General features: G+C 27.8%; 2 protein-coding genes across 5 annotated transcripts in view; one reads left to right on the forward strand and one right to left on the reverse strand.

Moving 5' to 3' along the window:
• The first annotated feature begins 10,686 nt into the window (after positions 1–10,686).
• On the forward strand, positions 10,687–24,160 carry LOC107448011 (uncharacterized). Its single transcript, XM_016063106.4, has 9 exons — positions 10,687–10,803; positions 15,701–15,751; positions 17,079–17,153; positions 20,235–20,294; positions 20,837–20,902; positions 21,810–21,857; positions 22,623–22,697; positions 23,730–23,800; positions 23,882–24,160. Exons 1-8 carry the CDS (start codon positions 10,744–10,746, stop codon positions 23,784–23,786), a joined length of 492 nt encoding a protein of 163 aa, XP_015918592.1. The 5' UTR covers positions 10,687–10,743; the 3' UTR covers positions 23,787–23,800; positions 23,882–24,160.
• The window catches only part of LOC107448010 (uncharacterized), a 31,847-nt gene continuing 29,903 nt past the window's right edge, over positions 24,146–26,089 (reverse strand). For 3 of the 4 annotated variants that reach the window (XM_043039930.3, XM_043039928.3, XM_087161577.1), the window contains one exon: positions 25,592–25,750. In XM_043039930.3, coding sequence (XP_042895864.2) covers positions 25,616–25,750 — 135 coding nt within the window. In that variant the 3' untranslated portion in view covers positions 25,592–25,615. Of the gene's footprint in view, positions 25,751–26,089 lie in introns of all 4 variants that reach the window. The other variant, XM_071182603.2, reaches the window with a different exon arrangement.

Raw genomic sequence — 26,089 nt, forward strand, 5'->3', positions numbered from 1 at the left:
TCCTTTATCACTACTCCGGGTCACCACATATGGATTTGAATGATTGTTTTGAATTCTTAGAATTTTGTGCATTTGCAATGTACCTAAGCTAGTAGCGAGTGAAGCGAGCCTGGTTTGCGAAGCAAACCATATAAGATTGCGTAGCAATTTTCGGGGGTTGGCGAGCGTTAGTGAGCAGGGGGCGCAGCCCACTAGTTTAAATCATTAACAACTGCGTCAATTTAAATAAAATCAGTTGTATGTAGTTACTTTATTTAGATTGTTTACTTTCGCAATCATCAGGATAAAAGATTTGAGTTCAATCCCGATTGCAGTCAAGGATCACGGTAAATAGTAACACGAATAATGAAATCCACCTTTCAAAATAAAACACCAACGAATTGAAAAGGGAGATCTCAAAAAATGGCACCAACAAATACAAACAAAGAAGATTAATTCCAAAAGCTTTCTCCATCGAACAATGAATTTAATTCGCAATTATTTGTTTGTAACATCCGCTACAACATATCGAGAGAGAGAGAGGAGAGGTCAGATCGTGAATGACTATTCATTGATGCGTTTGAATGAAATTAACCGGAGACTGGTTAATTATCTCAAAATGGGTGAAGGTTCTCATTTACATTGGGTTTGTTGCCCCAAAGAAAGTTTCTTCTCTGAACTTGCATGTTTATAATAATTTTTATTCATGGAGGGAAAAAAAGGAAAATGTTTTTTAAAAAAAATTTAGTAACATTTTGGTACTTTTCTATTTTGCCAGCGCAGGTGATAAAGTCGCCAATGCACACTTACTGATTTTTTATTTTATAACCGTCGTTGAACAGTCAACTCAATTTTTTGACTTTATGACTTCTAATGTTCAACTCCGTAGCTTTGTAATTTTGAGCCCAATCCAGAAGTCAAGGGAACTCCTGGATCGAGTATTGGGAGAATTTTGCTTTCGTGGAGGACTTTTTGATGGAACTAACCCGCATTTGTGTTTCATGGAGAGAAAGACCACGAGAACCTCCCACGGTTAGCCTGACTGCAAGGAGATTCCTACCCATGATCTGTTTACCACTGAGGATATCAAACGTCAGCACTGTGGTCGGTGCAAGCCGGATGCGGAATTCGTATCGACCAGCTATTGGCGGGATTCGAACCCGGTTCACCTCGTTAAACTTACTGATTGCTTGATTGAGTTACTCATTAAACTTTAACTGTTTTTTTTATTAAGTGATGCTTTTTTTAATGAATAAATGGATAAAATAGCCGAAATTACTTACACCGGCAAAATAGAAAAGTACAAAACTTTTTTTGTAATAAAAAAAAATCATCTGCCAGGCGATTTTTTCCCCCACCAAGATGAAAATTATTAATATGATTATTCGAAGCTCTGTCGCCAAGAAATTTTTTAAAAAAGCTACAAGTAGTACCTTACACTTGCAGAAAAACTATAATTTTAAGCTATATATGCCATCCTGTCGTAAAGAATTACCTGCGTTTTGGAACGGACGAATAATTTATGTTTTAAAAGTAAGTCTTTTTTTCAAAAATCGCCAATTTTTGCGACATTTTCCACCTAGATAAAAAATTATCAAAATCAATGCCTTGTTCTTATTTTTTCAGTTTTTTACGAGACCAGACAATGCACAATTGGAGTAAGTTTCCTAAATATTAAAAAATTGGACCACAAACGCTTTTCATTTTCTCAAAACTATTGCTTTTCTCCATATTGATGTTTTGGCCTATTTTCAAAATAAACATGAAGGGCGCTAGCAAATGATAGGCTAAACTTGACCTGACTATCATCAATAACTTTTGAAAATTCCCAGGAGTTGTTAAGATAGCATATTATTTGCAAAGAAAAAAAAAGCCTTCATGCCACGACATAACTTTCGAAAACAGCCTTTCTTTTTTTTTTTTTTGCATGTTTTTACGATTCTAAAGTATGCGGCATAATTTCTTCAATGTTGATATGGTTGCAAAAGCTTTAAATCACCATAAAATTATGGCTTTCCTTTATTTCTGCACATTTTTCGTAATTAACACAGAGAACGTCGGCTACAGATAAACTTAGCACTTGTGAATAACAAGTGCAAACTCACAGTAGTTGTTAAAAGTCATGTTATTCGCTAAAAAAGTTGTGACTCACTCGTTATTTCATGTGATAACGATAAAGCCTTCTGCAAAGTGTCTTAAAGTGCTAAAGAAGGCCTCAGCACTGATTACCATAAAAAAGAAATTTGATTCTTTAGCAGTCCAAACGTAAGGAAATCATTCGTATTTACCACCATTGCGCAGCTTAGTAGCCCGAACATAGTGACATCTTTCTTATTTATCATTCCACTGCTCAGTTTATGTTCGTTACGTCGGACTACTAAGTTGATCCGTGCTGAGGCCTTCTTTCTTCAAGAAGGTGTTGCTAGAACAGCTTAGAAACAGTACTGAATCTTCACTGTTAGGAAATAATACTGTTTCCTAATATATACCTTTCTGATCCTTGGTTGTTAGCCATTGAATTGCAAGGAAAACTTGAGGCAACATGATTGCAAGGAAAAAGAGTCTTTTTTTTCTATCTGAAGTAATATCACGTTTTAACATAGAGCGTCAATGGATTATTTTTGTTTCTTTTTCATCAAAAATTAAAGGCATATTATTTTCACAGTGCAATTTATTTCTATTGTCTGACAATTTATTCCTATTATCTGACGAAAGATGACAGATGAAGATAGATTTTTTCTTTACGTACTTTTATTTTCGTCCAAATCGCAGAAAATAGATCAATAAACTTGTCTTTTAACTCGAATTAAACCGGAAAAAAACCTCTTTATAAAATTAAAAAGCTTCCGAATTTTAGCATTAAATTCACTTAAAAAGGTTGTTTCCATAATTGTTATAATTTTAAGAAGAAAAAAAAGTTTTTTTTAATAACACTAGACATATTTTCTGACGATGGAGCATTTAGACAGATAACACTAAGTATAATAAATAACCACAAGAAATGCGAATTAAAAAACAAAAAAACAATGAGAAATCTGATTTAAAACATGAACACACTGCGTGTTTTTTCAATCGACAGAAAAAGTGTCCTTAATTTCAATAAAAATCTGCTATAAAAACCTTTAAAGAATTAAATATTCATAACTAACAAAAAAATCATTATTTTATAAGAATAAAAAAAAAGATTCTTTCGATTAATTGGAATAAATTTTTATAAAACAAGTCAACTTAATCATGTCCTCCAACTTCAACGAAGCAATTTTTTTCACAGCCCTTGTCCTTGCAACAGCAATTTGTAAAGGTCTCAGGTTAACAAACGTATTGAAAGCAATTCGAAAATCTCATTTGGTTTTCCGCTTTTCTACAAAAACGAAATCAATTTCCTGATGATTGTATTATAAGTTTTCCAGAAAACAGATTAGGTTTGAAGATTTGTCAGATTTGTAATATATGAAACAGAAATACATCATTACATATTTTTTCAAGGTTTACAGTAGTTTTTCGAATCTCTAAATTTAATCAATACAAAAATAAAAAAAAGATTATTTTTTGCAAAAAAATACATTTTAGATAATATAACATGTAAAATGAAGGCCATTGCCACATCTCATTTTAAATCATATTTCTTAGATTTTGTTTACTTAAACACTGGTTGCACGACCCCAAAGCTTCCTAATGATATTTATTTAATATTCTTTTTTTTTTAAATTTATTTTATCCTTTTTTTATAACATACTAAGTATAAAACAGCGTTTCCCAATTTTTTTTCCGGCTTTGGAACTCTAAATGACCGATCTTCTTTCGGCGGAATTCCGACTTGGTAAATAAAGTTCGTGTGCAATTGTGAGCATATTAACAAAAGAGATTACTAATTATTATGAAAATATGTAATATTTTACCGATGTATGACTAGTTGTCTCAAAATTAGATCTAGAATAATCTTAATTATCATAGTATAATAAGAATACTTTAATTATTTATAATAGTCTCAAATAATTAATTAGTTGAATTCTCATGTTTGCAGCGACTTTATTCCAGTTCTAAATTTATTATTCGTGTATGCATAAGTTTAAAATATTATTAAATAAATAATAAACAGAATTATTGTTTCTCTTGAATGAAAATTAAAAAAAAATTATAAACGTTCAGAACGGCTATCTGGGATACATTTTTCCTTATTGTTGAATGTATATATTTCATTTCGAAATGCTGAACTTAAAAAATTCTAATATTTTCGATAAATGCACATGTTTTTTTATAATTCATTCAATATATTATTTCAAGAAAAAAAAGGAATATATACTATTTCTTTTCTCTGGAATTTTGCGTAAATGATTTCATAAGAAACTGTAATATTAAATAATGATGGACTAATGATGGCACATGGATGTAATTTGTGTTAGAGAAATTATTGCTGTTAAAAAGATCTTAACTTCCGGAATACCTGTAAACCTTCTACGGAAACCCTTTGGCTCCGCGGAACACACTTTGGGAGCAGCAAATTTTTAAGACAGTTTAAATTTTTAAAACAGTTTAAATTTCTAATTCACCTTCCAGCTGTAAAATAAATTTCGCTCAATTTTGCGCAGAATAGCCATTTTTGATTCTTGCGTTATTGAACTCTATATTCAATTCGATCCTCCTCATAAACCATATGTAAAGGTAAGATAATTCTTAATAATACTTAAAAAGAAAAAAAAATCTATGTAGAACTTCTCAATGAAAAATTTTTCACACAAAATTAGTTTTTTTTAACGCTAAAATTTATTTTTAAAACTATCTTTTAAAAATTGCACAATTCTGAATATAATGATGGGAATTTCAAAAACAAATTCTTAATGAATTTTTACGTACAATTAAAAACAATAATTAATAAATCCAAATTTTTCAATTAATTTCTAAGTTAAACAACAATGGGTTACTTTGTATAAGTATATTTAAAGTGTATATTACCAATGAATGGACCCGTAAGTCACACTAATTGGATAAAAATTTATACACATCGGGAAAAAAATCGGTACTGTAAATTATCAATGCAGTTAAAAAAATATGGTTTTTCCGAAAATTTAAAAGCCAAAATTTAAAAGTTGAAAACCAAACATAGGAAAGTTTGGAACAATATTGTTCAGCAATACAGGGCTCACAACGGGTTATAGTGCTGTATTAGTAAAGATTTTTTTAAAAAAAAAAACTAAGCTTGCAATTTAAAAAAATTCTCTTTTTTTCAAATAAAATTATAAATAGAAATGGAAACTGAAAACAAATAATTGTATAAACGAATGAAATGAAAAAATTCATATAGTTTAACAATTTTATTTTTAAAAGACTATTCTATGCACTTCAAACAGTTAGTAAAATATGAAATGTCAACAAAAATTTTTTTTCCAACAATTTTGTTGTGGTTTCTAAGTATACACAATTTTTCAATTAATTTTCATAGAATAAACAGATGGAATCGTATCTAATTGCTCGGAATTTAAACCAAGGAAAAAGACATAAACAAATTGTTAGTCAAATATATTCAGTAATAGGCTTGAAAACATGTAAAACGTAAGATGGAAATTGAGAGCTTCATTTTTAACTATAAAACTAAATTTTCTTTGAGGACGTTATTTTTTACATTAACATTTCCTTGAGTTTTTGATATTATAATATGAAACAAAGGAAAACTTCTTAAAACAATATGAGCGATAATAGAACCTAAACAAGTTTTAATCAAATGGAAAAAACTATCTTTGAAGTTTAAGAATAGTAGCCTATATTAGTTTTAATTAGTTTGGTTAAACATTGATATGAAGTCTATCGTATTGATAGTTTTAAAGAAGTTTTCATACGTGTAAACAGTGCCGAGATGAAGTCTTTCTTATTTATAGTTTTACAGGGTTTATTCCTATAAATAGTTATATGAAGCCTATAAAAGAAATATATCAAACATATTAGTTAAATAAAGGTATGTGGGTAATCATTACCGTTGGACTAATTATTGGAGGGTTTCGTGGTTTTATACACCATGTAACGCAAATGCGGATTATTTGCATCAAAAAGTCCTCTATGAAGGCTGGTTTATCCCAATGTTTGATCCAGGAGTTTTCTTATCTTCTGAATTGGGTTCAAAATTAGAAGGCTACGGAGATGAACATTGATAGTCGTTAACTCAGAATTGAATCAATGCCTGTTGTAAAATAAAATGAAAAAACATGGTATGAAGCATGAAACTTTGATAGTTCATGAAAGTAAATTTAAGTTTTTTAAATTGTTAATGGTACAGATAATTTTTTTCTCCATCGTGAAAAAAAGAAAAATCAATATTTTTTGCTCGGTATTCAAATCTATTAATTTTTGTTTACATTTAAATCCTAATTTTTAATTCTACCTATAATAAAATTTACATTCGAAAAAATTTTGAATGATTTAAAATTTCGTTAATTTAAAGTAACAATAAAAAAAACATTTCATTGCTCAAAAACTATTAAATATGCAAGTAAATTTTATCCTTATTTTAAAGATAATCAGCAAAAAAAAAAAAAAAAAAATTATAATTCATTAAATTACTACGTGCATCTTTTGAAAAAAATTCTTCTGTCTCGAATTTTTTTAAAAAAAAAATGAGGGGGAAAAATCTGCTTTTTAAAAAAATCAAACATTTAGTTCTATTTTTATAAAGAATAAAAATAGAAAACCAAATTTTTTTAATGTGGCTGTGTATGTGAAATGAAACCATTACAATTTAATAAAAATAACGAAATAGATATTTATTGAAAAAAGTTTGTTATCGCTATAGGTCATCTACTTTTGAAAGACCTCCATGTTAAACATTTCAGGTACTTCAGTTTCGTACTTAAATTAATAAAAACAAAATTCTTTTGTTTGCCTTTAGCTATTATATAAGAGTTTGTGAGTACTAATGCATTACGGAGAGAAATTTGGCGACAAGTTAAAAGAAAAAGAATGTTATTCATCCGCTTTTATAAAATGAAAATATAAATAAAAAATTGAACTTAAAATAAAATTTGTATCCCTATCTAACAGATAATACAGGAAATAATGAGCTTATTAAAAATAAATATTATAAATTGGTATAAAGTTTATTAAAATAATTAACCAGTTTTTAACTTTTAATTAAAAATCTGTCTAATTTGCAATATCTTTAATCAACAGTAATTTGAAATCAATGAGGCATTTCTCTGAAGAAACTTAAAGTGAGATAGAGAATGTATAGAAATTTTCTTTTTCCTATTTTCTTGAATTCGAAATTTTAATCTTATTTCACGAGAGCTTTCGTTTACTAGAAGAAAAAAAATATGTTCACAATTTTTAAATTTTACACAATTTTGTTTGTAAATGCTTCTTTAAGTAAATAATTATTCAAACTTTCATTCCTTACTTTAAACATATTATTTGTGTAGTATTATTTAGTAATTATTTAGATCCATTGTATTTTTAGTAATATCTAGATCCATTACCTAGAGCAGTTGCTTAGAAATACTTTAGGGTAATGGATTCCGAAAGGTGTTCCGCGGAACCCTAGGGTTCCGTAAAACATCACTGAGGTTTCTAGATTTAGGACTTCTGTTTTAACCAGCAATAAATGTGTTTATACCCAAGCAATAGTCCATAATTTTTTTAATATTTCGGTTATTATGTAAAATACAAATGGAAAAAAAAGCAAAATGAAAAAAAAAATTTTTTTTTTGTTCTTCAATAACAATTTATTGAATGAATTATGAAAAGAATATGCATTAAAAAATATATATAAGTATTTCTCATCTCACCAATTCAAAATTAAGTAGCCAAATTAAAAAATAAAGAATTATGTTTCTCTGATTACTGTTTTCAACATTTATGGCGGTTCTTTCTTTTTCTCGAAAGCCACAATTCAGCTGATTTTATTCATTTTCAGCCTATGCATACACCAAGAACGGATACATATATTTCACATTAAATGTTTTCAGAGCAGCGATGGCTCAGGGGATGGAGCGTTCGCCTTCCAATGAGGCGAACCGGGTTCGAATCCCAGTCGATACGAATTCCGCATCCGGCTTGCACCGACCACAGTGTTGACGTGAAATATCCTCAGTGGTAGGCGGATCATGGGTTGAGTCCTCTTGCCGTCAGGCTAACCGTGGGAGGTTCTCGTGGTCTTCCTCTCCATGTAACGCAAATGCCGGTTAGCTCCATCAAAAAGTCCTCCACGAAGACAAATTTCTCCCAATACTCGATCAAGGAGTTCCCTTGTCTTCCGAATTGGGTTCGAAATTACAAGGCTACGGAGTTGAACATTAGTAGTCGTAAACCCATGAAATTGGGTCGGCTGTTTAACGACGGTTATAATATAAAATAAAAATTAAATGTTTTCAATGTAATTAGAAGTCTTTTTTATTGTTAGTATTTTCACAACTGCAAATGAATTTTTTTTTATATATATACATAAATTCAGGGTTCCACTAAAAAGACCTCGATCATTCAGGGTTCCATAGTCAAAAGAAATTGGAAACCGCTGCCTGGGAGGGAGGGGATACTTAAAATTGTGCCAGTTTGTGACAAGGGGAAGGGTACTAAGAAGTGAGACGTCATGCGCTTAGGTTAAAATAAAAACATTTAAAATCAGCAGATTAAATACTTATATATTATTTGCTTTTATGTTTTTCATCTAAATAAGCACGCTTCAAACCATTATTTTTGTTATGATTACAAATGTAATTAAAACACTTAAAAGTTTAAAAAAAAAAAATATGATCTCGAAAGTGTGTAATAAAAGAGGTAAGGGAAAAGATGAAGTTCTACATTTTGTGACTTGACAAATAAGATAGGTGTCAAAAATATTGAAAAAAAAAATCTTACATTATTCTCGCCGCCTTGTTTTTTACTTTAACTTAATTTATATTATTACATTATTAAAACTTATTTTATAATAGTTGCGTGTTCGCTGTATTGCCATTTCGACTTGTGTGCCATAAAATTCTACAATCAATCAACTACGCAATGAAATATAATTTTCGTGAGGAACATGTTAAAATAAATATTTAATTTAACAGATCTTGAACTCTGCACATTTAAAACTGCGCACACTCGCAAAAATTAGTCTCGATAATCCGTATTTTAAGCGGAAATAATTTTAAAAGTTAGAACAAGAAAATTCTATTACAGCTTCTCATAGCAAGACTATGCATTTTTTAAATTAGAAATATGAACAATACGTTTTCAAATTTCGCAAAACTTAAAAAACTTTTGAATAAGTTTTATTTTGATTGATGACAGTATTATGTAACAATTTCATTAACGCATGATTTTTGGAGTCTGTTTCATAGAAAATTTCGCAAACATATTTCAGATGGCGTCTTTTGAAAACAACGACATTCTGAACTTTTAACTTTAAGTATTTAAAGTAAAGATTGATGAAGTTTTGTAACGGTTACGACAAACTAGTATTTGTGAAATTAGGTCTAACTTTTGGTCATTAAAAAATCTTGTCTTGGTTGAATTTAATTTGAGTAACAGATGGAGCGCACATGATAGTTTGATTGATTGTATTGATCTAACCATCATTTGGCATTTATGGTACATTTCACTTTTGCTATATAAATAGTGGAGTATTTACTTTAGCTTCATTTTATTTCAAATATTTTCCCATGACGCAACAATATTGACATTCTTCATCAGTAAAAAATCAGAAAATAAATTGATTAGCTTCCACTGCATAATGTGTTTGTCATTAAATAAATCTAACGAAACAAATCAGTTATTAGGTAATATTAATTTTAAAAAATCTAAAAAATAACTTTTTCGGTGAAATTGAAAGTTAGAATTTTAAAATGTCTGCAACACAGTATTTATAAAATGATGTCAAACCTTTGATCAGAAAAAAAATAATGTCTGGACTAAACTTGAGTAACAGATGGAACACGCAGGATAGTTTGATTAATTGTATTGATTATAAGATTATTGGACATTTATGGTATTTATCAATTCCTATAAAATATGTATAAACTGTGGAATGTTTATTTCAGGTTCAATTTAATTTATATATTTTTATGTGAAGCAAAAATATGGAAATTTTTTACCATTAAAAAACAGAAAATAAATTGATTCACTAAAACTACAAAACGTGTTTGTCATTAAATAAATTTGATGAAACAAATTAATTATAGGTTAAAATAAATTAAAAATTCTAAAATAATTATTTGTCAGTGAAATTAAAAGTTGGAATTGTAAAAGTTTTTTGAGAATGAATCATTTGTTGCACAAAATATGGCTGCATTAGTATTTTCTTATTTTTATACAGCACTAAGAAACGGTATTGATTGATTATAGCATAAATTAACAAACTAAGGAAACTAAATCCATATTATCCGTACATGTAAAAATTTGTTTATATTTTAATATAAGCCATAATCACCGAAACTTAATATATTAATCAAAACGTTACTCTAAGTTTCCGGAAAGAATGAAATTTCAAAATGGCTAATGTCACGTAAAAACAAATTCCTATCAAATAACCAAATAACACGTAGTAAGATTCGTGTTGATGAGTTAACGTAGCAGAAAAAAAAATTATTTTATAAAACAACACAGAAAACGTTTAATTTTCTGGTCCATCGTGTCACTGGCCCTGATGACGTTCAAAGTTCACGTGACTCTTCAAATGTCTCGGTTGGCTGATGGTTGAATATATAAACGAAGCAACTTTGGTTTCGGTACTCTAGTGTCTTTTTTCAACCTTTCTTCCTAAGTTGGAAAAATTGTTTCGACAGCTTGCTTTTTACCATGAGGTGTTTAATAATTCTCTGTTTAGTAGCTTGTGTTTTCGCCCAAGATGCTGTTCCGGTGAGTAATACCAAGAAACAAGGATATTATTTTGATAGATATTTTTAAGAAAAATTGTACAAAGAAAATTCATAATGGCAACAAAAAAAAAGAATAGAATGTTTTACTAAAAGATATTTTTAGGACAGAATGTGATAAGATAATTAAAAATTACTAACGATAATACAGGATTTTTCAAACGATAATACAGGATTTTTAAATATATTAAGACAGCAAAGATAATTGAGAATTGAAACGATAATATAGGATATTTAAATATATTAAGACAGCTAAGATAATTAAGAATTGAAACGATAATATAGGGTTACTTAAATATATTAAAACAGCTAAGATGATTGAAATTACAAACGATAATACGGGATATTGAAATATATTTAGATAGCAAGGATAATTAAAAATTGCAAACGATTATGTAGGATATTTTATTGAAAGATGTTTTTAAGTCAGAATATTTAAATAAAATTGAAATAAAATTGAAAATGGTAAATGCGAATATAAGTTATTTTATGTAACAATTTAAAAACAAAATGTAAAAAAGGAAATTGTAATTTGCAATTTCTAGATTATTTTGAAAAAGTTTTTTCTAAAGTTATAATGTGTAGTTATGTAATGTTAAAATTTTCAAGTGATAATATTAGAAATTTTTTTTTAGAAAAAAAAGGAAAAAAAGATTTTTAAAAGTGATATGAGGAAAAAATAAACGATAAAAAATAACAAATTTAATCAGAAATGCTTTTTTTTCAAAAGAACTTACAAAAATTTAAAAAAAATTAGGATATTTTTTAGACTATATTTGGGAGACAAGTAATTTTCAAATGGCAAAACTAAGATTTTATATAATTTTATTCTACTAGAAAATGAATAAAAATGTGAAAACTATAAAAATTTTTAAGTCTTTTTATTTTTTTAATAATAATATACTTAAATAGTCAATCTAATGTTTAATTTTTCTCTAGCAATTGCGAAAAAAAAAAACAATTGCAAGCATTAATATGACTTGAATTTAAGTAAAAAAAATACAAAAAGCTGGATTTATAGCTTTGTGATGTTGTGCCTTTCATGTTTTTAGTTTCGAGAATTGATGAAATTATTAAAAATAAAGAAATAATTTATATATATAAATAATAAACTTTTTATAGTAAAATATATATTTTAAAGTTTATTTTTTATCACACAGAATCGAATTGTAAGCAGAATCATGTTATACAGAGTCATATTTTAAACAGCTTAATATACAAACTAGATTATTGTGTTTGTGAGGATTGAGAACTGCAAAAAAATCTCTTAATACGAACTTCACAGAATATTGAATGCAAAATTTAAGATTTCTTAGCTATTAAAATCAAAATTTAATTCCGCAATCACCATAGTTCACGTGAAATACTATAGAAGGTGTGAAAATATTTTTCTAAAACATTAAACATTATTTAATATTTATTATTTAATTTGCAATGTTTCCGACAATTCCTTCATAGTGTTGCAATACAATATAGTACTACAGTTCATAGTGTTGCATTAGTGAATATTGATTAAAGAATTCGTTCTAAAATTGATTACTTTAGAATTGGAATTACATTTAAAATCATTTGACACATGAGCATAAAAAAAATTCACTAAACATCAAAATTTATTTTTAAAAAAAAACTTTTTTTTTTCCTGTTGAGGATATTTTTATGAAATTATGATCATGAAAATGCACAAACTGCGATTGAGAAGATTTTTTACAATTAAATTGAAAGGATTATAATTACATAATTTGCTAATTTTTTACTAAGTTAACAGTGAAAAAAAAATTCTAATTTTCTAAATTCTTTAATTTTCTAATAAATAATTTAATAATTTTCTGAAATTCTAAAAAACAAAAATCGTTTTCCTTCTACATTTTAATTTTTTTTTAAAGAAATTGAAAGCTGACTAGCTTTTGCTTATTTACTTAATTATCCTTCAAAACTTCACGGCTTTTTAACCTCAGTATGTTTCCTACCAATAGAGCGCATCGTTTTTATCTTTTTCATCAAATTAAAAAAAAATCAGCAAGTTTTTTTTAATTTTTAATTCCAAGAGTAGAAAGCTCATTTTCACTTGTACCACTAAGACAGTTTCCGCGACTTAAACCGCAACGCTCTGCGATCACGGTTCCAGCTAGTGATTAACTGACCTAAATAGTCAGTCTGCGAAAACTTCGATTTGTTTAAATCTCAAGGAAGGTGTTACGATTTGCCAGGAAACAAAAAGGAAGGACGATATTTCGGAAATAGATCAGACAGACATTTGCATATTGTATTATAAATTGTAATATATTTCCTAAACTGTCATTCACTTAATACATTGCGCGAATAATAATCTTACGCTCTGGCAAAATTTTTATGATTGAAGAAGACATAATCTGTGGTTGAGGAAATTTTAATGGTTATATGCAACAGTTAAACAAAACATTTCAATATTTTTATGTAGTTAGTATCAATAATTTGTATTAGTTATAATAATGTATGCTGAAAATGTTTAATATTACTTTTTTTTCACCATAAAATAGAAAGCGAATAGTGTCATTTAACAAAAAAAAAGAAGAAAAAAAAGAAGTTATTATTAGACAAGCTTTCTGTTGCACAGGCCAGGCGTACTTTGGATTTTGTGACAGCATACTAAAAAGAATAATTTTGCCAAATCATTTCAATAATAAAATCGCAAAAATATTCCCTCACTTTATTAATTATATATTTTTAATGTAACAGTTTTAAAAGGCACGAGCCGAGCAAGAAATTACTTTTTGTCATTCTAAGTTTGAACTAACTGACGATTTATATTTGAAGAGATTAAGGAGCACAATGTCATTTACACGCCTCAAAGTAACGATCTTTTATCCTCACTAAATATCCTCAGTGCTAAGCGGATCATGGGTTAGAGTACCTTGCCGTCAGGCTAACCGTGGGAGGTTTTGTGGTTTCCCTCGCAAATGTGGGTTAGTTTCATCAACAAAAAAAGAAAGTCTTCCATGAAGGCAAGTTTCTCCCAATACTTGATCCGGGAATTCCCTTGTCTTTTACGGAGTTGTATATTGATAGATTTAATAGATAATTATATTCTATATAATTTATTCTATGCTTATATAATTTTCTATTATTCTATATATTTTTATAAATTTTCAGACTGCTTACATGTTGTAAAGAAAAATATCAATGTTTGCCATTTATGTACTCCAAACAATTATTAACAAAAACTCATTTTCAAAAAAGCTGTTTTTATTAATTAATATTGATGTAAAAATTAAAACTAATTACCGAAGTGTTTGAAGCATACATTTCATTAATTAATAAAGTGCCGAACACTTAAGTCATGAAGGTTTTCCAAAGTGTTTTTCTTTCTGTGTAGTATTTTTATTAGGTTTCAGGGTATTTACATACTGTATGTTTTAATTTAGTCTTTCAAATATTTTTAGGATACATTTTGACATATTATCTTTTACATATTATAGAAAGATATATCTAAATTATCATTCAATTTCTACATTTCGCTGTATCCTAAAACATTAATTACTGAAAAGTTTATTTAGAAACAGTTATTTTTACGAATTAATAATAGTATAAAAGTAACAAATAATTTATGAAGTGCTTAAGACTTCTAAGAATAACAAACCCTAAAAAAGAGAAATTTTTGAACTAGTTATGTAAAAGACTATAGAGAAAAAAAATTATTTTAGCGTCCCACTTATCTTTGGCATTGAGCCGGTCTATTAATCACGCCAAGAAATCAATAACCCTTTCCGTTTAATCAACCGTTATTTCAAATTACTCTGACCTTCGAGTGAAACTAGTTTTAAAATGCAAATGCAAAAAGCTTTTTCATATTTTTCTCTTTTGAAGTAATGTGTTAAGAAAAAAATTTTAAACCAGTTGGATGTAGGTTGAAATAGATACAAAAACAGATCCTCCCTGCTGCATTAAGAATATTTTTTTAAGTAAATAAATCAAATCTGGTTATTTTTTAAATGACTAGTAACTGGTTTGGCAGCCTGTAACACAGATACAATAAGCTTGGCACCTCTGCATTGTAATTTTGTGCCAATTTCTGACCGTCCTAAAAAAGGGCAGTTTAAAAATAAATGTGATTAATATTGATTGAGGAAAATGGTGTCTGAAAATTTGAAAAAAAAAAAAATATTTTGTATTAAATTGGGATGAGATTTTTTATTGAGTAAATTGAGCTAAAAAATAAATAAAAAGAAATGAATTTTAAAAAAAACCTACACATGACTGAAATGAAAGAAACACAAATATTAGTAAAAATATTCGAAAAATTACACGTGGCAAACGAAAAATCACACTGTATATACTGAATAGTTATTCATGGAATGGTGAGAAAAACTTTTGAATCGAAAATTTTTAATGAAGGAATTAAGCAGTTTCATACTTGAAAAATTTGACCTTTATGTTTAAATAGTTTCATTTACATGCACTTAATTTTTTAGATTAAAGCATATTATTCATATGTTTGCGTAACTATAGCAAACGTTACTATAATGTCTTACATGGCTAGCCAGTGAATAAAAGGAGAAAAGTACGAACGAAACGAATTTAAGAACCAACGAAATAATGAATCCAGGCAATAGCTGATCAGGGAATGGGTGTACTAATAAATCATAAAATCACTTTACAAATAAATAATAAAAACTAGTGAATCTGAAACTTTTGGTATAGTAGTCCAGTCAACGATCACAATTTTTTTTTTAAATTTTCGCAACATTATTGGAAGTGTGAGCATCAAAATCTCACATTGATAGAGCATAAAAAAAAAAAATCTAAAGTCTAGAATAGCTTGAAATTTGTTTGTATTAGTTATGTATTCTATATTTTCGATGTTTGATTTATTTTATTTTACCAATTTTTTTAAATTTTTGCAGGAAGTAAACTGGGGAAAATGTCCAGAACTACAGCCATCACAACAAGAACAGGTAAGATACTATTGGTCAACACTTAAAATGAAATTTTTTTTATTTAATTTGGATTAATGTATTGTTTTAAATCATAAAACCATTGTAAACATTTTATGAAATATTAGTAGCATTTATAAAAATCAATACAAAATTTGGATAAATTAAACCCATTCAAAATAAAAGTTATCATTCAGATCAAATTTCAAAATAAGTTAACGAAAAATAATGTTGAACATATGGAATAAACGTCACTATTACTATACTCCCTTGCAAGTTAAGAAAATACCATTGTAATATATGATTTAAGTGATCATCTGCAACTGCATTATTTCGCTATCAAATTATACAAATTTGCTTTCAAAAACAATATAAAAACTTTGAAAAGCTAACCATGTCAGACAGAAATTTAATTCGCGTGCTACCATTTACGATAACTATCATAGAATTATTTTAAAAAAAAGGTTATAGATTCGTTGTCATATTAGACTATAATAGATCCTAGCGACATATTTCCATAACTAAGGAGAACATTCGTTCTTGAATAAAGATACAATTACATGTCGTTACATGAACATTGGATTTGATTGGACCACTAAAAATGGCGAGTCTTATGCTGTCATACCTTTAAAAAATGAAGTTATAGATACAAATAAAGATATAGAGAATTTTTACTTTTGTTTGGCTGCAGAAGAAAATCGCCTGCAAAAAACAATATTTAAATGAGAGTTGGCGATGTTAATACGTGTTCGCACTGAGAGCTTGGCATTAACTTGGCGTCCACTTATATGCAAACAGATTCTCTCAATAAAGTTAATGGTTTTTTCTAAATTTGCGACAAAGTATAATGATGGTTTGCCTGTCGAGATAAACAAGAGGCCTACCATACCAAATAAATGCCATCATAGCCTTAAAAACCAACTAAAATCTCGATTTGCAAGCTTTTTTTTTCTTTCTAAATTAACACCTATGAAACACTAATTCGACATATTCTGGTTTATGGGACTGAATCCCTAGGTAGTAAACAAATTGCACGAAAAGAATTACTGACCTTTGAACGAAAAACCTTAAGAAAAATATTAGGAGCAGTCCACGAGAATAATAACTAGTGATTCTTGTTTAACTTTGAAATTTACCAAAAGTATAAGCAACCTGATATTGTAAAAATATGAAATTTAAAAAAAAAAATTAATGGTACAAAAACAATGTAATGAAAGAGGTCATATCACATAGCTTTGATTACACTAAAACATACAATTGCAAATGTTGATTTGAACTATTAAGTTACGTATTAACGCAGTTGTTTTTTGAATTGTTATATATAAAAATACTTTTCTTTTTCAATTAGAGAGCAAAAGGGGAAGTCATTCAACAATGTTTAGACAAAAACCCACCCCCTGCTGAAGGTGCAAGCCTTACACAGGTAAGAATTAAACTTATTACCATAACATATTTACCTACAATGTACAACCTCACAGCAGACTGCTAAATTAATGATGAATTTAAAAAATACTAAGGTATTAGTAAATTTTAAATTCTCATTTCTTGTGCAAGAAGTAACGTGAAATTAGTTTTGGGGATATATGAACTATATAGAAATAACTTGCATCTACTTTTATTGAAAAATAACTGAACGCGGGATGTTCTTCTAATGGCCGCCCTTACTACATAGCTGGAAGTTCTTTTTTAAACAAAGTAAACAGTCGTAGGGTCGCAAATCAATATTTCAGTGAGGAAAAAACAAAACCGTTGTCGAAATCTATCGAGTTTTTACTGAGGGATTGAAAATATTAAAACTTGTTTTGGATTTTCAATTAACGGTAGCGCTTAAAAAGAGCCATTCTCACTGTATGCGATTCACTCACCTCCTATCGCCGTCGAGGGAGAATCTAATTCGTGAAATATATTCCGGAAAAAATGTTCAACGGTGATAGGGGGTGAGCGAATCGACACCTTGATTCTGATGTAGTTTTAACGATATATTTTTATGTGTATAATGCTGTTATCTTGTGGAAATTCTGAATATTTTTATATTACTTATCTGGAAACAATACTAAGGAACAGTCATGTAAAAATGCCACGTATAAAGAAAAAGAGGTTTATCATTATGTAACCGCAAGGCCTTTCCTATTATCGTCATGTTTTCCATGCTGTTTTGCAGCTTGCACAAATAAATACAAAGCGGTTTATATATATTTCTAGTTTTGCTAGGCGATAATTTGATAAATATTTCAGCTATTAAGATCACTGCAGTGATTATCGATTACGCATGTAACGCCTATGCCTTACCAGGTCAATCATGCCAAATTTAAGTAACGCGGAATTATAGTAATTATCTTGTGAACACAGAATTTCCATAAAATATTGCAATTGAATGACGATTGCATTACTTGCTTCAACTTTAGTTCCAAGTCGTTAAATATGAAAGATATTAAGTCAAGCTGATGAAATCTCAGATTTCAGCTCTGGTAAATCACAACTTAAGGTGTTTGATAAATTTTATTTTGTTGCGTTCGAAAAAAAAATCTTTTTGTAAACATTTATTAATAACTTAATTCAATAACGGTTGGAAGTTTGAGCACCTTCAATATGCCTGCCAATGTCAAGAAGATAAAAAAAAAAATACTTCCTATTTTATAATTTCTTTTCTCCCTAACGCAAAACTGTTTGGGGATTTTTAGCGAAATTATTAGGGAAAATTTTGAAAGAGGCAATTTCACCGCCTTAAAATAAGTGTAATTTTTACGAACGATAAAAATTAACAATGGGAATTTTTTTTTAGTGTGTTTCGGTTCCTATTTTGAAACTAGAAAAAAAATATTAGAAAGCAGTTTTAAGCTATTTAATAAATAGTCATTGAAACAAAAAATAATAGATTGTATTTGAGAAGGATATACCTTCTACCAATGTAATTTATATCAGAAGTATAGTTAGAAACATTCCTTTTGAGAAGGAAAAAAAATATCGAATTTTAAGACTTAACTGTATCGTTTTTCTTTCCAGAGAAATCCGACACAATAAATACATTTAAAATAACTTCATACATATAAGTTCAGAATTAATAAAAGAAAAAAATGTAACATATTAACTTAACATGCAAATTAACATTGGAAACAGTGCTCTGCTCAAGGCGAAGATAGAACAACAGTAACCTTGGAATAACATTAATTTAGAATACACGAGTGACGATGTCGTGTAGATAATTTGTATCGTGTTTAACTTATCCCCTTGTCTTTATTGTTATCTTAAATTGTTCCGTCTTCTGCAGTGTGGGATTTAGGATTATATATTCAGTGAATTCATCAAGGCCAAGGTTAAAATTCAGATTAGGTTACATTCAGACGCTTATTACATAAATCAGTCTGAATTAATTCATATCAGGTTTTGTATTAATTCCAGACACACATCTATGAATAAAATCGCATGTAAAATTAGTTATATTTTTTAAAGTACTAGACCTAAGGTCTTATTGCAATCTATAATTTAAAAAATTGAAACATTATTATGAATGACTGCTGTCATCTAACGTTAAAGTAAAGGAAGAATTATCGCGATTCATAATGATTTGTTACCAAATAAAAAAAATCTTGATTTGTCTTAATTTTTCACGAAGTTAAAAAATGAAAAGGATAAGGAAAATAATCCAATTCGCAAAAATCGAATTTCCTTACAGAATTTTAAATAACTTAAGGTTATCTATTAAAATTATCGCAACTTATAATGATTAGTCTTATTTTAATGATTTTAAAACTGGAAATTATTATGTAATCTTTCAATTTATTGAACCATTTTCTCGAAAAATTGACTTTCGTTCCCCCATATAAAGTGCCATTTTTAAATAAAATCGACAATTGCGTATTGTCTGTAAATTTTTTTAAACCTTTAGGCCAAAATCATCAATTAAATGCCTAATACGTGCTACCATTTGAAAGAAAAGAAAGTTTAAAAATAATTTATGCAAAAAATAAATAAAATAATAAAACCTGGGAGCTTAAGCATTTTTAGATTTACTGTGGGCTTTAATTTGTCAACTGAAATAAAATATTAATTTTAAGAAATTTAAAAAAAAATTAAAATCTAAAAAAGTAAACACGTTAGTTTTTAAATTCGTATTTAAATGAGGGAAAAAACAAAACCAGTTTGATTGCCTAATGAGACTTGAATGTGTTTCGATTATAGCTGCAATTTAATTCTTCTCATCTTCTAAAGGCAATCAATTTCTATCGTTTTTATCCTGTCTTCCTTGTTAATGATTTGACAGATTTTGATTTAAGTTTTTCAAAATCTGACAAACCATTTGTTTGAGACCTCTAATGAGTACTCTTATTACTTATTTTTTACAAGGATTTAAAAAATACACATTAAAGGCGTCAATTATCGTGGTACACATTGTATGCATAATTAGTTGTTTATAACTTTTTGCTTTAATGGAGTTGGTATTTATAGTGTATTTTAAAAATGTGTTGAAATAGTATTAAAGTGATAATTAATTTTCTTTGAACAGGAACAAATCGATGCCCACAGAGAAACTATTACCACCTGTGCATTGAAAACTGAAGGATGGGTAAGTTATGCTACCTAATGCAAATTCTGTACATTCAAACTTCTGCCAGCCCAAATCTTGATCTCTCACTTTTCATAATTTATTATCAGATGTTATACAATGCACTCAGCTTTTAACAATAAGTTAAAAAGATAATAATGAGAATGTATTAAGATTAGTAGAAAGGACTTAATTATGCTTGAGGAAATTTTAAGATTTTATTAAAAATAATATGTAAGCAATTGATAAAATGTAATGCTTGCCATCTTTGAAGATGTTAAAATAATACAGTAATAATTGAATTTGTAGAACTGGCATAAGTCAGAAGTTTATATAAAGTTAAAAACAAAAAGAGAGAGAGAGAACACTACTATTAATTATAAACAAATATTTACAAAATAATAATTAAAAAAAGAATTTCATTATAGGGTAATTCTTTATCTTATGCAAATAAGTATTCAAAATAAATATTTTGTAGCATTAAAGAACAATTTTATGTCTTTCAAGTAGCAATTTTCTTTTCTTATTGACCTGTGAATGATTAAATCAAATTTACTTTTCAGTTTGGATCTGACAACAAATACAACTATAACCGGGCCAGAAAAGAAATCCAATCCAAGAACATGAAGGTATGATATATTTTAAAAATCTCGTAACAAAATGTTGTTTTGCTGTTTACTACATGGAATTTTTATAGAAAAGTATGCTATGAAAATGAAATAATTTAAAAAAAAAAATTTGATGATTACTCAGAATTTTATAAACATTTTTTCAACTATTTTACTAAGCAAGGTTGGCACAATGAGCAAATTCTCCTTTTTTCTTCATAGTAAATAAGTCCCAAAAATAAACAATTTGAAAAATCAATTGCAAGTAAATAACAGACGACCCTTTAAAATGGCTATTTGGTTATCACACTTAATTCAGTAACAGTACTAGCATATTGAATCGCTCCATTTTTTCCAAAATATCCTAAATTCTTGAACTATTCTATGTCTGGAAAAAATAGACATGAGCTGTAACAATACAATTGCACTTTTTTTAAATTTTATTCTTACTCTAAAATTGATTCACTTGCACTAGTTACTATGTTCAGAATAGCTATGCTTCCTATCTAAAATATCATAGACCAAATTTCATTGATTATGATGTAACTAATGAACACAATAAACAATGAAATATACTAACAGTGGTTCTTTGTCTAATACTAATAATGAATATCAAATTTTTTATTGGGTAAATGAAGTAAGAGTTAATTGCATTTCAAATTTGATTTTATCAAAACTGTTTGGAAAAAAAAAAGATGAAGCTATTTTTTATCTAACAAGAAATTGTTTTTTGTAAAATATGAATCTAAGCAAAACTCTAAAACAACTACGAAGTTAGATTTAAAATATTTGTTGCATTAAAGATTAGCCATTTAAAGAAAACTTTTAATAAAAAATAACAGGGAAAGAGTTTATACATATTTATTTCATAATTTAATTAATGTATATTTTTCCTTTTTAAAGTAATTTTATATAATTTTATTTTTAGCCTCAAGACCAGATCCTGTCCAAACATGATGAATGCAGCAAAGAAGCAGTAAGTATACTTCCTGAAACAAAATTGATTCACAATAATTGAATGCTTTTGAAAAATTGTTAAACATATTTTTACAATTATTTGCAATTTACATACACAGGTATAATATTGAGAAAAAGAAGATAAACGCATGAAATAAAATTTTAAAAGGAACAATACAAAAGACTATTATTGAATACAGCACATTTTTACTTAAGTACTCCAAGTGATGAAGAGTATCAAACTTAAAGCTATAAAATAATAATTTATAAGAGAAACGAGGAATAACTAATAGTAAAATAAGTCAGAAAATGTAGTGTTTGAAAAACATAAAATTTTTTTTTGGAATGTTTATAGCAATGTTTCAGTTAAATAAGATTCGTTATATGACATAAAACTATTATAATAAATATAAAAGACTTAGATAACACAACTGATCATCGAACTTCAGCTTTATTGACAAAACCTTTAACTTTACAAAAATTAATGAGCAAATGATTCTAAAAAGGAACATTTAAAGAATCCAAAATATCAGCACTCTATCTAAATTTTCAACAATCCATGGATTTAAAATTTTAAAAGTGTAGAATAGAAAATTTATGGCAATGCGGCTATTTTTCAACATCCCCAACAAAGTTTAATTAAAAAAAAAAGAAAAGTAGAATAATAAAAAAAGAAAAAAACTTGGATCTAAAAAATAATCTTATACCTTAAATATCAAATAAAGTTTTAATAAATATATTCATAGTATATTATGTTAACTAAATACACAAATTCCTTTTGCAGCAAGAAAACTTCCCAGATAACAACATTCCTCAAGTTCAATTGTACCAAGCATGCATGGATTACCACATTACCAAGGTAAGATATTTACTATGCATCAAGGAAAAAACATCGCTTCAAAATTATCTTGACAGAATGAAAAATATTAATAAACTTTTACACTTGATCAAAGAAAAGTTCTAACTGCATACAGAAATAAGTAAATATCAGGACTTTTTAGCTTGCAATATAAAATCAAATGTCAAAGTATGGTTCATTTAGTAATGCAGGGTTATATCAAAATAACTTATTTTCTTACTCCAAAATGAGTGTTCAAGTATTAATAATTAATGAAATATTATTTTAGACCTTTAACTAATATATTTCCATACACTTCTTGATTATTTTTTTTCACCTAAAAGTCATAACAATCTTTAGATAACTAAATTCAAAATGGTGACTAATCGACCTATTTAAAAACTAGAAATCAAACACAAGCTTACTTATGCCAAAGTTTAAGAGAAATATTCTTTGAATAAACTAAACATGAAAAAATAAATGAGTGATAAAATTTAATGCTTACAAGTACTAAGAAACATTAAAAAGAAAGTTTTGAATTTAAAACATGTAGAAAAGTTTTCTCCAAAAAATTGACATATTGACTTGGCATGAAAAGTTAATATTGCATAACATGTTTAAAACTCATGTATTACATAACATGTTAAAACTAAACATGTTTAGCGTTTTCAAAATTATACTTAACACGTGTCTCAGATTTTGAGTAACTAATGAAATTTTTTATGTCAGTATTTCAGGTAGCATTGTGGCTAGAGTGATCATAAATCTTTGTTTAATTTATTCTATTATTCATATTCTATTCTTCACATTCATTCAAATAATTCATATTCTATTATTCATATTATTCAAATGATAAGCCAAAAAATTAACTAATAAATTAACTTTGGCACATAAATATCAAAACATATAATTTTATTTTTATTCAAAATATGAGATAAATTACCACACCAAATTGGTACTTCAAAATTGCTTAGTCAGCATATTGCCGTTACGAGTTATATTACTTTTTTGTTACATTCTTTCTATAGTTCAAAAATATTTTATTTTTTACAGATCTGTGACATTAAAATCACTCCTCCCGCTGGTGCTGAAGCTTCTGCATCTGCATAAATCTCAACTTAAAAGTAAGCAAAGCAACCAGAAATTTCATAAAAATGACAAATATTTTTACTATGAAAATTTTCTAACAACTTTTTTTTTTACAGTTCAACTCCAGTAAAGAAAAAAAAGAAAGACCATCTATTGAAGATAAAGGGCTTGAAATTTAAAAAACAAAACAAACATTTTTGTGATAAACAAATCATATGCTGGATTGGAAGGAAAGGTCTTTTAAAAAAATTGCAAAATTGAAAATCATTTTTATACAATTTTGTTAGAAAAATCCATATTTTTGTATGATATACACACATAGATAAACATTTGTGATAAGAGGTGAGCTGGAGACATTTTGTGATGTTAATAAACTGTCCTTTTTTGTTCCTAAACATTAAAGTTTACTTTATTTACAAACACAAATATACATAGAATTATATATACAAACATGTTATAAATAGGTACTTTGAGCATTTATGCATACGAAAGATGTTCCAAAAGTGTAAGTTTTATTACAAACTAGTGAGCTGCGCCCCCTGCTCGCTAACGCTCGCCAATCCCCGAAAATTTCTACGCAATCTTATATGGTTTGCTTCCCAAACCAAATGTGCTATAGTATATAATCTTAAGATAAAATTTCTAAAACTGATATCTCTTTAAAAAGGTTAAAATTTTGGCTATAATTAAGTCTAATAAAAATTGAAATAAGTGAATTGCAATGGAAAAACTTGCATAAACAAATAAATTCGTAATATAAATCAAAATTCGCAATATATAAATTCGTGAAAAAAAGAGCTTTCGACAAAATACTAAAATAGAGATCTATCAACAAAGACTACTCACTTCTGCCTAGCTTAAGGTTATTTCAGTTTCCGTTTCTATAAGCGCTATATGTTGAGCCATCTCGGCTAGATTTGGTATGTGACATTTTTAGCAGCAATCATTGGTCGATTTTCTAGCGTTGCCATTCGGGGAGTTGTAATGAGGCTTTTTTTGTCGCCGTGTAAGAGAAATATATATAGATAAAAAGTGTGTAATGGTATTACACAATTTTGGCCATTTTTTAAAAATCTTCTTAAACTATTATTCTTATCAGATTTTCCACTAAATAACACATAAAGTACTTGTCTCCACACAAGGTGTAGGCTGGTCGATTTCTCCCCTCACACTGACTACAGAACAGGAATAAATTAATGAAATCAAATTTAGAAATTCATCCTTGTAAAAGTTAGTATCTAGTAATTTAAAATTTTTTTATGACAGCTTGCTAGTTCTCATCATGGCTTTAAATACTAAATCAAGATAGTACTAAATTTAAAACGAAAAAGTAAAATTCTGGTGCTGCAGGCTAGATGATTTATTGGTTATCTCATTTAAGGGAACATCAATGAACCACACACCAATTAGTGCATTTAAAAGAATAAACAAATTGAAGTCTGCCATTCAGTGCAGGAGTCTGAGAACCTTATTAAAAGACCCCAAAAGGATACCAAAGAATGCATTTTTTGTTTTAGGTGCAAGAGATAAGGTTAACTAACTCAATTTTGCCCTTGAGGTCTTTCTAAACAAGATCACCAGACTCCCATCATTTTATTGAAATTTGATTTTTGGGGAGCAATTTTGGAACCAATAAATTACTAGGCACTGATTTTTATAGGGTAGTTACTGAAATTAATTTCACATATCAATTTCTAATATGCGAAATATCCAATATACAATTTGCAAAGATGGAGCTAAAGTTTGTAATAAAGCTTCTCTGTGAAAAAGTATGATAAAACTTACTTTTGGAATGTCTTTTGCATGCAAACGAAAAGAAAATGGAATTTTACAAATAATAAAATTTAATATCAAGATTCTCCAAACACATTATAAAGAGAAACTTTGAGCATGTCGATATGACGTGACAAAAGTTCATTTTTGGTAGTTGACTCATCCAATGCTTCCTGTAAATCTTTTGTTCTTTTTAGCAATTTTTCAGATTCCTAAGTTTAAAATAAATACTTTAAGAATAATCATACAGTAATACAAAATTTGAAACAAATATTCATAAGAATAAAAACTAAATCACTTGGCATTTTTAAAAAAATTGATAGATTTTTTTTCAGAAAGTCAGATTTCACTCTCATTGAAAGTTTTATCCAGAGAAATATCTTAGGTATTGCCTAAATTATTATTTGATGTTAAAAATAGACTAATGAACTAAAAAAAAGGGAACAATTAGAAATAAAAGTGACTAAAATTTTAAAATCATAATTTTCCATTAGTTGTATAAAAAATAAATAAGTGTTTAATATACACATTAAAACTTATATCAATTGATT

Source organism: Parasteatoda tepidariorum, chromosome 4 (genome assembly GCF_982258835.1).
Source record: "Parasteatoda tepidariorum strain Cologne lab strain chromosome 4, Ptep-v5.0, whole genome shotgun sequence".
Lineage (NCBI taxonomy): Eukaryota > Metazoa > Arthropoda > Arachnida > Araneae > Theridiidae > Parasteatoda > Parasteatoda tepidariorum.

Coding starts and splice junctions, on each gene's coding strand:
- LOC107448011 (XM_016063106.4), top strand. CDS start 10,744: ATGAGGTGTTTAATAATTCTCTGTTTAGTAGCTTGTGTTTTCGCCCAA. Junction 15,752..17,078: donor AGCCATCACAACAAGAACAG/GTAAGATACTAT, acceptor TTTTTCAATTAG/AGAGCAAAAGGGGAAGTCAT. Junction 17,154..20,234: donor AAGGTGCAAGCCTTACACAG/GTAAGAATTAAA, acceptor TTCTTTGAACAG/GAACAAATCGATGCCCACAG.